Here is a 15,290-nt window from a genome sequence, read left to right on the forward strand (position 1 = left end):
AGATAACAAATGCTTGTAAACTGTTGTTAAAACAGTCAAAGGAGAAGCTGGTAGATAGATAACAAATGCTTGTAAACTGTTGTTAAAATAGTCAAAGGAGAAACTGGTAGGTAGATAACAAATGCTTGTAAACTGTTGTTAAAACAGTCAAAGGAGAAACTGGTAGGTAGATAACAAATGCTTGTAAACTGTTGTTAAAACAGTCAAAGGAGAAACTGGTAAGAAGATAACCTGATTGTATCAAGTAACAGAAATACAAGAACATAAAATGTATTTCATTACACATGTCACTTAGTCTATAGGTTCTGTATCATTTACAATCATAACCGTACATTTGTTAAAACAGTTTTTTTGCAACTTGATGCTTAATCTTTATCTGGAGCTAAAAAAATCTTTTTGCTTTCTGTCACCATTCTATTCAGGAACTTATGTTCCCTGTTCAAGCTTTTTATTAATTTTTTTTTGAAGTATAATTAGGATCTGCGATACAAATGTATACCTTCAAACTATGTATAATCAATAGTTCAATTTTATTTTCAGATGGAATTTTTCAAGATTCCTAACTCTTCCTTCCTTGGAAACATTATCAGACAGTTGGTAAGACATACTTAAATTAATGTATGATTAAACTTATAAAAATAAGAGGATGTGGCATTATAGCTTCTCCTCACGAAATGAAATGAAGATAGCAACCATAGCTAATGCCTTCCAACAACAAACAAAACCCATACAGCACAGCAAGCTATAAAAGGCCCTGAAATGACATATGTAAAACAATTTAATTAAGAGAAATAATGGCCTGATTTATGTTCAAAATAAATGAAAAACAAATATGATATTCAGAAACAAATGACAACCACTGAATTACAGGATCTGACTACAGGTCTGTACAGGATTAAAAACATGTATATGTTGCAAAATTACTTGGGTTGACTTATATTTAGAAGGCTGAAAGCTGAATGTAATTTAAAAAAAAAAGTATATCAACCAATGTTAAGTTCTTCATGTTAAAGTTAGGAGATAATTGTATTGTTTTATTAAGGTTCTTTTTTTACTATAGGAAAGTACTTTCCATATTTGACTGTCTCAAATTGAATATGTAATTTTTGTTGTGAGCCCTGACCAAAGTTTGTTATATTACTGATTCCTGTTTGTGTTTTTGTTATTGTTGACTTTGTGATTACAGATAATGATGCTGACCTATATCTGTGATTATTGTGGATCAACAGCTAGAGTGGTGTTAATACACAGTTTCCAACATCTTGTCCTTGACCTCAATGACCTTGCTAAAATGCTTCCTGAAATATTTCCAAATGTAAGTCATTATACTTATTTCTGAAAAAATATGTTTCATTTAAGTCATTTTTTGGTTCTTTCTCCTTGCAGTCAAATTAAAAAAATCTCATCTTCAGCCAATATAGAGTCTAATTTCTCTAAACTAGACTGGTGACCCCACAGGTAAGCTACAATGCTTTAATAAAAGAATAAAGGTAATATCCCAAACAAGGACGTCTGTTGTAGTTTATTTTTGGTTGTTGAAATCATTCAATGGTAACCCATTTTTAGCTCACCTGGCCCAAAGGGCCAAGTGAGCTTTTCTCATCACTTGTCATCAGTCGTCGTTAACTTTTACAAAAATCTTCTCCTCTGAAACTATTGGCCCAAATTTAACCAAACTTGACTACAATCATCATTGGGGTATCTAGTTTAAAATATATGTCCGGTGACCCGGCCAACCAACCAAGATGGCCGCCATGGCTAAAAATAGAACATAGGGGTAATATGTAGTTTTTGGCTTATAACTCTGAAACCAAAGCATTTAGAGCAATTCTGACAGGGGATAAAATTGTTTATCAGGTCAAGATCTATCTGCCCTGAAATTTTCAGATGAATCGGACAACCGGTTGTTGGGTTGCTGCCCCTGAATTGGTAATTTTAAGGAAATTTTGCCGTTTTTGTTATTATCTTGAATATTATTATAGATAGAGATAAACTGTAAACAGCAATAATGTTCAGCAAAGTAAGATCTACAAAAAGATCAACATGACCAAAATGGTCAGTTGACCCCTTAAGGAGTTATTGCCCTTTATAGTCATTTTTTACAATTTTTTCGTTAATTTTTGTAATCTTTTACAAAAATCTTCTCCTCTGAAATTACTGGGTCAAATTTAACCAAATTTATCCACAATCATTAATAGGGTATCTAATTTAAAATATGTGTGTGGTGACCCAGCCAACCAATCAAGATGGCCACCATGGCTAAAAAAAGAACATAGGGGTAAAATGTAGATTTTGGCTTATAACTCTGAAACCAAAGCATTTAGAGCAAATCTGACGGGGTTAATTTGTTTATCAGATCAATATATATCTGCTATGAAATTTTCAGATGAATTGGACAACTGGTTGTTGGGTTGCTGCCCCCTAGTTGGTAATTTTTAAAGAAATTTTTGGTTTTTGGTTATTATCTTGAATACTATCATAGATAGAGACAAACTGTAAACAGCAATAATGTTCAGCAAAGTAAGATCTAATAATAAGTCATCATGACCACAATGGTCAGTTGACCCCTTAAGGAGTCATTGCCCTTTATAGTCAATTTTTAACAATTTTCATTAATTTGGTGAATTTTTGTAAATTTTTACAAAATATTTTCCTATGTATCTAAAGGGCCAAGTCTATATAGATAGAGAAAATTGTAAGTAGCAAGAATGTTCAGTAAAAGTCAGATCTACAAACACATCACCATTACCAAAACCCAATTTTGTCATGAATCCATCTGTGTCCTTTGTTTAATATGCACATAGACCAAGGTGAGCGACACAGGCTCTTTAGAGCCTCTAGGTTTTTTTGGAAGTAACTTTCATTAAAAGAAAGAAATTTTCTCTGTTAAATTCTTATAGACAGGAAAACTAATAAATAGGGTTAAATTCTTAAAATGTATACATGTGGGGCAAAATAAGATATTCTGTATTTCATTTCTTCAAGTATAAATCCTGACCCTTAAATTATATATTTTTTTATTTCTACTACTTATTTACACTATTAATAATTTTACATCAATATTATATTAATTTTTTTATAGATAACAAGTGACCATTGGTCAACTGTTCAGACAGATGACATTGTACTAAGGACATGGGAAGTGGAGTCATCTCACAGTTATCATAACAACGAACATGAAACACAGGTATGTTTCTAGGGTATTTGATAATTCAGGGCATGGGAAATGGAGACAAATACCTTATAGTTAACACACTACCAGAAGGTAAGAAATATTTTTTTTGATAATGTACAGTTAAAGCTTTGAAATTTTAAAAGCTAAAAAAGCTTTGAACACATTTCAGGAAAGCTAATTTTTTGAAAAAGTAGATTCTGAGGTAATAGAACTTGTCTCACACCTTTGAGGAACTTATTATCAAAGGGGAGATAAAAATGTTCTGTATACTCATAACTATTTTTGTTTTCAGGTATTCAGTTGTCCAGGAGCTAACAGATTCATCATAGATTTTGATCCCAGATGTGAAACAGAAAGAAGGTAAAATAATGTTACGCTCTAAATATTGTTTAAAATTATGTTTTTGCCAGTACCAACTTTAAATATCAGCATTTAAAACCCTTTTCATTTGAATTTGGAGAATACTGACTTACACTAAAGAAATGCCACTTTTCAAAAACAAAATTATAGTAATTTATAGTAATTTGCAGTAATTTATAGTTATTTATAGTGATTTACAGTAATTTATAGTAATTTACAGTAATTAACAGTAATATTCATGCTAAATGATACTGGAAAATATAAAAAAAATCTGTTTATGTAATTCCAGGTAGACATGGGTTAAAATTTATCACAGACAGGTTTTGTCAAAATTTGTTAACTATTATGAACTAGAAAAAGTCATGAAAGTTCTCCCCTACAAGTAATGATATATGTATAGTATGCCATGAAATAATGACCATCTTTATTCTATAGGTATGACTACCTGATGTTTACCGATGCTACTGGTTACCAGATGAAGTTTGATCAGAGGGTTGGCTCTAACAAATGGCCAAGACAAGTCCAGTTTACAGGGCCACATGTTCACTTCCTGTTTCATTCTGACAACAGTAATACAGAATGGGGATATAAATTTAAAGTAAGACATCTGTTAAACCAAATGGTTTATAAAACTATTTTGCAATGATTTTATTTATTCATTGTGTTTTTGCTGGTTTTTTTTTCTTCTAAAATCATCTTCAGCATGCTTCAAGTTTTACAGATTTGTCAAATTTATTATCGTAATACATATATCAGTAATTGTAATATTATAATCATCATCATAATTTCAGTCAACCAAAGATAAAAGAAAACCACACAATTTTACTCAACATCTACTTTGAAACATAGTTTTTATGTTACAGGTGACAGCTAGAGGAAGTCCTGATGTACCTTTATCATGGCCTTTTGACTTACAGCTTAGTCTAACAAAATTGATGGGTCGTCTGTGTGGAGCAACCTTAGCTTCCAACTCACGTAAGATGCTGTTTTAACTTTTTATGCCCCACCTACGATAGTAGAGGGGCATTATGTTTTCTGGTCTGTGCGTCCGTTCGTTCGTCCGTTCGTTCGTCCGTCCGTCTGTCCCGCTTCAGGTTAAAGTTTTTGGTCGAGGTAGTTTTTGATGAAGTTGAAGTCCAATCGACTTCAAACTTGGTACTCATGTTCCCTATGATATGATCTTTCTAATTTTAATGCCAAATTAGAGATTTTACCCCAATTTCACGGTCCACTGAACATAGAAAATGATAGTGCGAGTGGGGCATTCGTGTACTGAGGACACATTCTTGTTATAAATTTTATTTAATCATTTATTACTTTTCCTAGTTATGTTTAGTTAGTTAGAAGTGTATTTATTACTACATCATTATTAATAAGCTGCATTTTCTAATCATTTTAAACTTCAGGATAATTACAGAATTCTTGTATTATTGGATGAAATGCAAGTTATATCCACCATATCATATACTTGTTCATATTTTAACGAAAAACCACCCAATTTAATGTGGAATGAAATGAAAAAGGAAAATTTCAACAGCTATGAAACACAAAATTTACGATCCTAAGAAATGACATTTTTTTCTAAAAACCCATCAACAAATTCTTGTTTTTCTTTGTTTCATGTTAATTACTCTTTGTTTTACAGAGGCTGTCAAGACCTTGGCTATAGGCCCAGAGGACACTGCTGAACAAGATGTATTACGTAGTGAACTCTGGACAACTCTGTTTAGAGGGGGATATATGATAGGAAAACTTCAACACTCATTGTCAGGAAAATTTGTAAGTTATTTGCTAAGAAGTATATAACAAATGTATAAAACTAAGAAAATGTGATATGGTTACCAACAGCTATCCACAAGACCAAAGGATGAAGGTACAACTAGAGGTAAACATATGGCCTTCACCAAGGATCAAAACCCATACCCTATAGTAGGCCAAAAAATTCCCTGACATGACAAAATGTAATTTATTCAAATGAAAAAACAATGTCTTGAATAAGCCCAAAAATAATTTTACAAAAAAATATGACAGACCTTATCCCTCGTACTGCACATCCTATGGATCCTTTGATAAGGGTATTATTTCCATAAATTCTGACATATTTATTGATCATGTATGAATTTTCTCCTTTATCAATAGGGATATCCATGTAATATTGACCAGACAAAAATGTGATTATTTTGGCAGCCAATATTTTAGTGAATATAAAAACTAAAATATGAAAAATGTTTAAATTTTTTCCATGTTTTTCAGCAAGCAGAATCATCAGGAAGTGTGTTAGAGTTTCTGTTGGAAGTAATTGACAGGAAAGAAGGGGCTCCACTCAGGCTTATTGAAAAGTAAGTACACTTTTAGATATAACTGTTATTCTATTTTATTTACTTGAAGATATGTTAAGATCTGAATAGCCATTTAACAATTTGTATAGATATAAAAAGATGTGGTATGAGTGCCAATGAGGCAACTCTCCATCCAAGTCATAATTTGTAAAAGTAAATGATGATAGGTCAAAGTATGGTCTACAACAGCGGGAACCAAACAGCAAACTATAAAAGGCCAGAAAAAATGACTTGTGAGAAACCATTCAAATGAGAAAACCAACAGTCTAATCTATACAAAAAAACGAGAAACACTTATGAACCACATCAACAAACAGCAACTTCTGAACATCATGTTCCTGAATTAGGACAGGGGCAAACATATCCAGCGGGTTTAAACTTTTTATATATATATCTAAATTTGCTAATGTCTTAGGGTTAGTGAAGTAGACAATTACAGTTCCACTCTTGTGCGATGCTTTAACACTTTGTATGGTTCATCATTGTATTTAAAAGCAATAACATGACAGTGAAGTAGGAACTGGTGACACTTCCAAGCACCTGAGTTCTCTCTAGTTAATTTTAGGATTGTGTATCTCAAGTTTTGTTGGTACTGTTGTTCATCTTTTGATTTTTTTCTTTTTGACCAAGGTTTTTTCTGGTTTTTTTTTGTTAATTTGTGGTTTTTCAATGCCCCTAGGTTTATTCTGCCAATTTCCCCCATTAATCCTGCCAAGTTATGAATAAATTGTCCTGAATGGACACACACATTAAGATGTTAACAAAGACATATTCTGACTCAAGACGACAGATATCTACTGTGTTATGTTGTAATTCTTATTTTTACTTTTTATTTCAAAACTTGACAAATTGGATAGCAAAGTCACTTATATTATAATTATTTGTAAAAAGGTGTCGAGACCATAACAAAGGACTGCAAGTTGGAGGAGAAACTATAGAGAATGCTGTCATTGCAGTGTTTACTGCCCTTATATGGCATACACAACAACTGAGAGAAGATTTACAGAAATATATTGGTAGGTTACTATAGTTACACAACAATTAAAAGATTTACAGAAATATATTGGTAAGTTACAGTGGCTGCTCAACAACTTTAATGATCTAATTAAATATTTTGTTGATATATAAAAACAAAAAAAGATGAAACAACTGCCATAATTAAAAAGACCAAATGACACAGAAAATAATAACCATAGGTCTCCATACGACCTTCAACAATGAGCAAAGCCCATATCACATAGTCAGCTATAAATTGCCCGAAATGTAAAGGTAAAACAATTCAAACAAGAAAACTAAAGACCTAATTGATGTACAAAATAAGAGCATGAATAACAAATATATTACACATAAACAAACGACAACCACTGAATTACAGGCTCCTGGCTTGGGATAGGCACATACTTTCAAATAATTACAATAGTCACACAACAAGCAAGAGAGAGAGAGGATATACTAAAATATACTAGTTAGTTACCTTGGTTACACAACTGCGAAACATTACAATAATATATTGGTAAGTTTACAAGACTGGGCAACATTTTAGAATTATTTTAGTATGAGGTCAGTAACTTAGAGAAAGTTTATAAATACATTTTCAATTAACTTTGCAATAATAAATCCGTTATCCATTGGAGATTATTGTGTTTCAGATGGTTCATTTGGATATTTTTGGCTTATTTATTTCACCTGTATTGGTTGAGGATATTTTTTTTAATGATTGTGCATTTACAGTTAAGTTTGTTTTATTTTAATTTCAGCTGTATCCATTGGAGACCATTGTGTATCAGACGGTATATTACATGCTTATTCCACAGCTGAGTCTATCAGAATGCAATTGGTATGTATTTTGTTGCAATATACAGAAAGCAGAGATATACAAAATTAATCTACAACAATGTGATTTTAAAGAAATAGTAATAAGCACTTCAACAATTTTTCCAAAAATTATTTTTGTCATTCTAAAAAAAAGAAGATGTGGTAAGATTGCCAATGAGACATGTACAACTCTCCACAAGAGACCAAATTAACACAGAAATTAACAACTATAGGTCATCGTACATCCTCCAACTATGAGCACAGCCAGTACTGCATGTAAGGCCCGGAAATGACAAAGTAAAACAATTCAAACGAGATAACTATAAATGGTTTAATTTATGTACAAAAAATGAAAGAAAAACAAATATGTAACACATAAACAAACGACAACCGCTGAATTACAGGCTCCTGACTTGGGACAGGCACATACATACAGTGATATAACAGTACAACATAAGTACATTAGTCTTTCATCTTTCAGCAATGATTTAAAAATTACTTTTTGAACAAATGTAATATTTCCCCAGACATTTGAAACGCAGTTATTATGTATTGTGTACCAGGAATTATAGGCAAACATAAGCTTGCATTAACAGAAATGATTTCCCTGTGTCTAAAATTTCTTTTACATGCTATAATTTCTTTTGATAGCTACAACTTAAACAGAAAATAGCTGCAGCAGAAAAAGAAGAAGAAAATGACGAGGGATCTGGTAATTGTTTAGACCAATGATAACATTTAAAAGAAAATAAGTGAAAAAAAAAATCATGTTTGTAGTTTCTTTAAGGTCTGAAGGTGCACACTGTCCTTAATAAACATTTTTTACTTTTACTTAGTGTAGAGTTCCAGTTAGTAGTATGGACGGCTGTAATAATTGCCTACATTCAAATGACTTATCTCCACTTTCATATATAAGTTCAGAAAAAATTTAAATCAAGGTTGTTTGAATATTTTGATATCTTTTTGACCCTAATTGTTACCTTACATTAGCAAAAATTTTTTTACTTAACCCTCTACCTATTTAACCCAAACAGTGCAAAAACATTATTTACATAGAAGCATATATATTTTCCAGCATTGGTATGTAAAGATAAGGCTATGTACCTGTTGAAGTTTGCTGGTTTAACAAAGATCCAGTTAAAAAATGAGGTGAGTAATAGCATTAATCGTCTTTTAATAGCATTATTAGGTTATTGTATTATTTACTATGCACATGTAAGTTATAGTCCCGCTTTGAAAAAGTGGGGGGTATACTGTTTTACCCCTGTCTGTCCATCCATCTATCAGTCTGTCCCATGAATATTTTCGTCGCATCTTTTTCAGGAACTACAATACAAGGATTTCTGAAATTTGGTTTCAGGGGTTATATAAGTCACCTATACTGTGTGATGCGTTTTCAGATTCAACACTCAACAACTTCCTGTTTACCGAAATATTTGGGCGGATGTTTCATTAGTGAGCAGGAGCACACAGTTTCACTTGTTTTTACTTGGTTTGAAGTGTTTTGAAAAAAATATTCTGTTTTTTAAAGGTTTATTAATTTTAGTTACAAAAATTACAGGTTAATTCATGTTTAATGCCAAATCAAATAGTTGTGTTTAAAGAAATTTTCAATATATGTTTATTAAAGTAAATGATGTTTTGAAATGAATTGATGAGGAATAATTTTATAAGAATGTTGCACAATGACTAAAGATGTTTTGAATATACAGATGAGATCTAAAGCAGCTAAGCAGTGGAAGAAACTTTCTAACAAGAAAAATGAAAAAATTAAGGTATGATTTACCTCAATATTTCTCAATATACATTAACAGGTGGAATAACATCAAGAAATGATAGGTTGTGCAATCTTTGCGAATCAAGAGACGTAGGTGATGAATATCAGTATATTATGTCATGTAATGCTTTACATCAAGAAAGACTGAGGTTGTTACCACACTATTGTACTCTTCGTCCAAATATTTTTAAATATCAACAATTGATGAGCTCTAATAATTATATTGTTCTTGAAAAACTATGTTGATTTATAAAAATTATAAATGTGAGGGTCACTCCTCCTGGTTAGTTTGTAATTTAATGTTTATATTTGTATTGTTCACATGTGCTTTAATATTTAATGTAATTGTTTATACATATATATTCTCTGTAACTATGTAATTTGTAGTTAATGAGAAATAAAGTTCATTCATTCATTATTAGTAGTCTAAAGATTTAAAGGTGAGTAAAGGAAAGATCTGTTTTTCAATGTAGACATAGTGAACTTTTTCAGAAAGCTATTTTACTTCATATAAACATGTTAATATCCCAAGTCAGAAACCTAATCATTGGTTGTCTTTTCTTATATGTAAATGTTTTTTTCACTTTAAAAAATTTTGGCTTGTTTATGGTTTTGTATAGTTTGTGCTATTGTATATTTCATCTTTTTTTAATTCATATTTAAAGTCATATTTTAATATTACAGCTGGATGTCACAGACAAATACCCATCCTTTAGACTGGTGTTAGAATTTGTACAGGATCCAGCATGGACCACTGAAAGGTTTGTTATAAAGTTGTTTCTATATAAATAAAGTAAAAGAGAAACAAAATCTTGTCAATAAAAAGATAAACATGATTGTAAATGTTTGCATTCAGTTTAAGTTAAATTTACCACTTATTTTGTAACAGATTTTTTTATGTATAAATACAGTACTGGTAATGAGCTGATTATGTATTTACAGTTACACCATTATTAGTCAAGCAAGCTTACTTTTAAAGTCTTATAAAGTAATATACTGATTATATATGTATTTAACATCTCTCTTAGCAAACATGCCCCAATTTTGTTTTGAGTTCTATAATGTTTATAGAAGATATTTGTTAAAAATAAAATTACCATTTATTTTGTGTATATTACAGAGTGAATAGAATGATTCAGGAGAGAGTAAACCATGCCAAGGCTGTATCAGATGTGTATTCCTTTACAGCAGAATTCCTCAGGATTCATTGTCTATCTGTCTCCAATGGAATTTTTCAGGTATGTTGGCAATGAGTACAATACAACTTAGTATATTGCATCTAGAAGCAAATTGAAGACTGAAAATACAACTCATTACCTCTCTGACAAGGCCACTCTCAAGATTATTGATTTAAGGCACTTTTTTTTTCTTTTACTACACTGCAACTTTTCTTGCAAGTTCAATCTTTGACTATGGGTAACAACTTTTATCAGGCCATAATTTTGTCTACACTCCGGAGTGTCTTACTTATTAAAGCAGGAGACTACTATACGTTAAAACAAATTAATATCCATAGAAAACTTATTTACTTTCAGATTCCAGCTGTTCTATTCTTCCAAGAATTATTGTCATATCAGGATGGCTTTGCTAAACATTACGCTGATGGATTAGATGGGTGTGGTTTACAACAAGAGGCTAAGGTCAGACAAGCTTATTACCAGCTGATTAGAAGATTGTCTGAACCCTTTCATAATCTACACAAGCATGAGTTAGACAAGTAAGTATCATAACATTTGTTTTTCGAGTTATTGATACTTGGGTTTTGGGGGGATTTTATTTTCTTAGAAATAGTAATTGGATTACTGACTATGTCTATCTCCAGAAGTGTTTTCACTGTTAAAAGTTTTGAATTTTATTTTAAAATTCTTTAATTTTTGCTACTGTGGATTCATTTATTTTTATGGGTACCAATTTTCGTGGATTAAGGAAAATTAATATGTTAACTTAGTGGATATTTAATTTGGTGTTTTTGCAGAAGTCTGCATGCAAGCATATAGGAAATTAGTCATTCGGTGAAAATTCATTTTTAAGGTTCACCTATACCCACAAAATCCATGAAAATTGTCATTCAACAAATAATACTGAATCCACAGTAATACTGAATCCACAGTAATACAGATTTATTATAATGCTTATTCTTTCAATACCATTTAAATTGTGCACATTTCACATAAAAGTCAGAAATGAACAGTCTCTGGTATATGATTGAATTTAACAGAATATAACAGTTCCAGTTAAATACAATATGCAAACAAGATTTGAATTATTCAGTTTTAAAACCTATATTTACAGGAAGATTATGCCAGCTTATGAGTTCATTCAGACATGTCTGTTACATCTCCTAGATATAGAATGGCAGGTAGGTGGCTCAATCAGATAAAAGTTATAGTTCCTTCATGTAAAACGCATTTGAAAATTAAATCTATAACACCATACATTCAAATTGTCTTCTACTACAGGCTCTGCAGAAATCTTGAAGTGATAAATACTATTTTAGGATATATACAGTTGCATCATATCATCATATTGAAAAAGAAGTTCTATTTCTAAAGTTCTTACAAACTATTTTGTTATTTCCCAGTACATTGTACACCTATATATTTACATTGTTGAAATCTGACATACTGTGTTGTTCAATTGATTGAACGGAAATCTATTTTATTGAAGTTATATGGTATAATGTCTATTGTTATGAAAACATTCTAGTTCCAGTTTTTATTGCAGTTCCAGTGTTCTTGCATAATATGTTTTGTTTTACCTCTGATTATTTGATTTTTTTGTAGGCCTATGATCTGACATTTGTTACGGAAACCAAGTTACCCTCTCTGTACTTAGATGTAGCTAAAGGTATGGTTGACAAATAACTTCAATAGTAATTATTATTTGTAGCATATGTTAATTGTTGTCATGCACAACAGCTTATGGGAACATGTTGGTCATCTAGAATTGTCAGCATTACCATTCATGACACATTTTGTTAGACCATACTTCTTTAAAAATTGTCTAATAGAATTCCACCAAACTTGTACACAGATTTGTTTCCATGACATGAAGGTGTAAAGGTGCTTTTTTTGTTTTTTTTCTGAGTACTTTTTTGGTTACACTTTCTCATGTCTGCTTTTGTTATTTTAAAAGGCAGGTGGAAGTTGAAACACATCTTTCTTTGATAAACTCACAGTCTCTCACATTTTTTATAGGACAAAATATCTGTAATCTTGTTTCTAATTATTTGGAACATATTTTGTTGAAGTAATCACCAGAAAGTGAAGATTTGAATGATGTCTTGTCTAGTTGCCTGCCTAGTTCTTATTATGCCCCAAAGTAAACTTTGGATACGATCAGTTGTAGGGTGCAGACATGATTATCATTTACTTAAATTACTTTTTCAAAGAGATATGGTTGATAGTTAAGATTAATATTATTTATTTTATATTGACAGAAACAGTAAAGATGAGGGATTGTATGGTAGACCATCAGGATGAGGACAATCAGTTGAAGATTAGATTAATATTATTTATTTTATATTGACAGAAACAGTAAAGATGAGGGATTGTATGGTAGACCATCAGGACGAGGACAATCAGTTAAAGGAATATGAGAAGTTTATCAAGTGGTTTGAAGACTGCTCATCTGGCTTTGAGGAGTGGTATGAGAAAAACAAAGTGGATGATCCAAAATTTAAAGAGGAAAAAAGGGTAATTATTTTCCACTCATTTTAATTAAGGAATGACTGTAATATTTTTTTTGTCTATGAAGAAATAAGATAAAAATTTGGTGCACACTGAAAAATGCGTGTAGCGGGTTATTTTACAGTGTGCACCACATTTTTTATGTTATTTCGAATAGACAGAAAAAATATTACAGTCATTTCTTATAATTTAATTCTAAATTCCATTTTAAACCGTAGAAAACCATGAAAAAACGTTGATGACGTCACGGTCACATGACTAAATTATGTCTATGGGCTCATAACAAAATAATGTCAGCCAATCAGAAGACACCTTACATCCAAAATTAAATTATTAGCAAATAGAAACTGTCGTGTCTATTTTCCCTTTTTATATTCAGAGCAGATGTAGATTGCATTTAATAAGCCCCACAATTTGTAAAACTTACATGCTTTTATTCTAGTATGTGTCTGCTCCTCATTTCCCTTAATGCCAATTTACTTTCAACAAACTTCAAAGTGTACTCCATTTATAGAAATGAATTTCTTTGTTATTATCAGTGCAGATACATAAACACATTTTAATTCTTTAAATAAAAAATTATGCTTATGATATTTCTTAATAGCAAGTACAGATGTTTGTTGCCCGGTTTTGTGACCTACTTGAGGTGGAGATATCTTGTGATGGTTGTGGTGTGACCCTTCCTGGCAGAAGATACAGATGTTTACAGTGTAGTGATATGGATCTTTGTGCCACATGTTTTGCTGGGGGAGTAAAACCAGAAGGTGACCATGGTGATGACCATGAATTTGTCCATTTGGTGTAAGTACTGGTTGGGTTTTCTTAACTGTTAAAATGATTGTCCTTATATGTCATTGGGTGTTCTACAACAAAAGGGAAAAAAAAATCTCATATTTTCCACTCTGAAAAAACTGAGTGCAGCTCTCTTCTATATATAATTTAGCAAATAAAGTATGGTAGTGTTGTCAACGGTTAACTGGTTAACCATTGGAAGGACAGAATATTGAATACCAAAATTGCTAACCGGTTAACCGGACTGTTTTTCAATCTTAGAAGATTTGATTTAAAAGTGTATTTAAATCATTAAACAATTTTGTTCTATCTAAAAATTACGTCTTGGTAATTAATTTGACAGATCAATTGTCCAGTAAAATTGATTGCTAATTTTAAAATATTAAATCAATTAGTACTTGAACAACTTGTCTATTAGCTAGGGACAAGATCTTAAGTAAACATAATTACTATACATGTTTTTAAACAGTAGCTTAAGATTAGTTATCAGAATAAATTTTACGATTTTCTTCATTATATAAGTTTTGATCTGATATTGCGTAGACCTACATCTGAAGATACAAGGCTTTGTCATATTTTAAACAAAACACCGACTTAAAAATTGCGAAATGCAAATCAACCTGAATGTAATTAATGTATACTTGATGGTAGGTGAAACAGGCTGAATAATTTCAAATTGAAATGTCCCACATTATTTTTCTGAGAGTAAATGAAGGAAAAAAACGGTTTCAGAATTTCAATTCGATAAGGTCAAGAAGGTTTTTTTATTTTTTATACCCCCGCTTTAAAAAAGGGGGGGTATACTGTTTTACCTCTGTCTGTCCGTCAGTCCGTCCATCTGTCCGTCCGTCCGTCAGTCAGTCCGTCCCATGAAACTTTCGTCACATTTTTCTCAGGAACTACACATCCACCCTTTCTGTAATTTGGTATCAACATTTATATATGTCAGCCATACCGTGTGATGCGTTTTCAGATTCATCACTTGACAACTTCCTGTTTACCGAACACTTGTCTGATTTTACACATGATAGCCAAGTTGAAAATTTTCGTCACAATTTTCTCAGGAACTACAATACAAAGATTTCTGAAATTTGGTTTCAGGATTTATATAAGTCAGCTATACCGTGTGATGCGTTTTCAGATTCATCACTCGACAACTTCCTGTTTACCGAACACTTGTATGATTTTACACATGATAGCCAAGTTGAAAATTTTCGTCACATTTTTCTCAGGAACTACAATACAAGGATTTCTGAAATTTGGTTTCAGGATTTATATAAGTCAGGTATACCGTGTGATGCGTTTTCAGATTCATCACTCGACAACTTCCTGTTTACCGAACA

At 31.5% G+C, this 15,290-nt stretch overlaps 1 protein-coding gene across 1 annotated transcript in view; it reads left to right on the forward strand.

Moving 5' to 3' along the window:
* The window catches only part of LOC143044490 (zinc finger ZZ-type and EF-hand domain-containing protein 1-like), a 115,303-nt gene that overhangs the window by 60,532 nt on the left and 39,481 nt on the right, over positions 1 to 15,290 (forward strand). Inside the window, exons 33-52 of the mRNA XM_076216536.1 lie at positions 541 to 597; positions 1,187 to 1,315; positions 3,083 to 3,187; positions 3,468 to 3,535; positions 3,971 to 4,133; positions 4,399 to 4,510; positions 5,181 to 5,314; positions 5,789 to 5,874; positions 6,766 to 6,890; positions 7,632 to 7,711; positions 8,341 to 8,401; positions 8,765 to 8,838; positions 9,402 to 9,464; positions 10,151 to 10,227; positions 10,587 to 10,704; positions 11,002 to 11,183; positions 11,759 to 11,825; positions 12,250 to 12,313; positions 12,998 to 13,161; positions 13,760 to 13,956. Of these exons, the coding sequence (XP_076072651.1) occupies positions 541 to 597; positions 1,187 to 1,315; positions 3,083 to 3,187; positions 3,468 to 3,535; positions 3,971 to 4,133; positions 4,399 to 4,510; positions 5,181 to 5,314; positions 5,789 to 5,874; positions 6,766 to 6,890; positions 7,632 to 7,711; positions 8,341 to 8,401; positions 8,765 to 8,838; positions 9,402 to 9,464; positions 10,151 to 10,227; positions 10,587 to 10,704; positions 11,002 to 11,183; positions 11,759 to 11,825; positions 12,250 to 12,313; positions 12,998 to 13,161; positions 13,760 to 13,956 (2,126 nt within the window). The remainder of the gene's footprint in view (positions 1 to 540; positions 598 to 1,186; positions 1,316 to 3,082; positions 3,188 to 3,467; positions 3,536 to 3,970; positions 4,134 to 4,398; positions 4,511 to 5,180; positions 5,315 to 5,788; positions 5,875 to 6,765; positions 6,891 to 7,631; positions 7,712 to 8,340; positions 8,402 to 8,764; positions 8,839 to 9,401; positions 9,465 to 10,150; positions 10,228 to 10,586; positions 10,705 to 11,001; positions 11,184 to 11,758; positions 11,826 to 12,249; positions 12,314 to 12,997; positions 13,162 to 13,759; positions 13,957 to 15,290) is intronic.

Source organism: Mytilus galloprovincialis, chromosome 9, assembly GCF_965363235.1.
Source record: "Mytilus galloprovincialis chromosome 9, xbMytGall1.hap1.1, whole genome shotgun sequence".
NCBI classification, from domain to species: domain Eukaryota; kingdom Metazoa; phylum Mollusca; class Bivalvia; order Mytilida; family Mytilidae; genus Mytilus; species Mytilus galloprovincialis.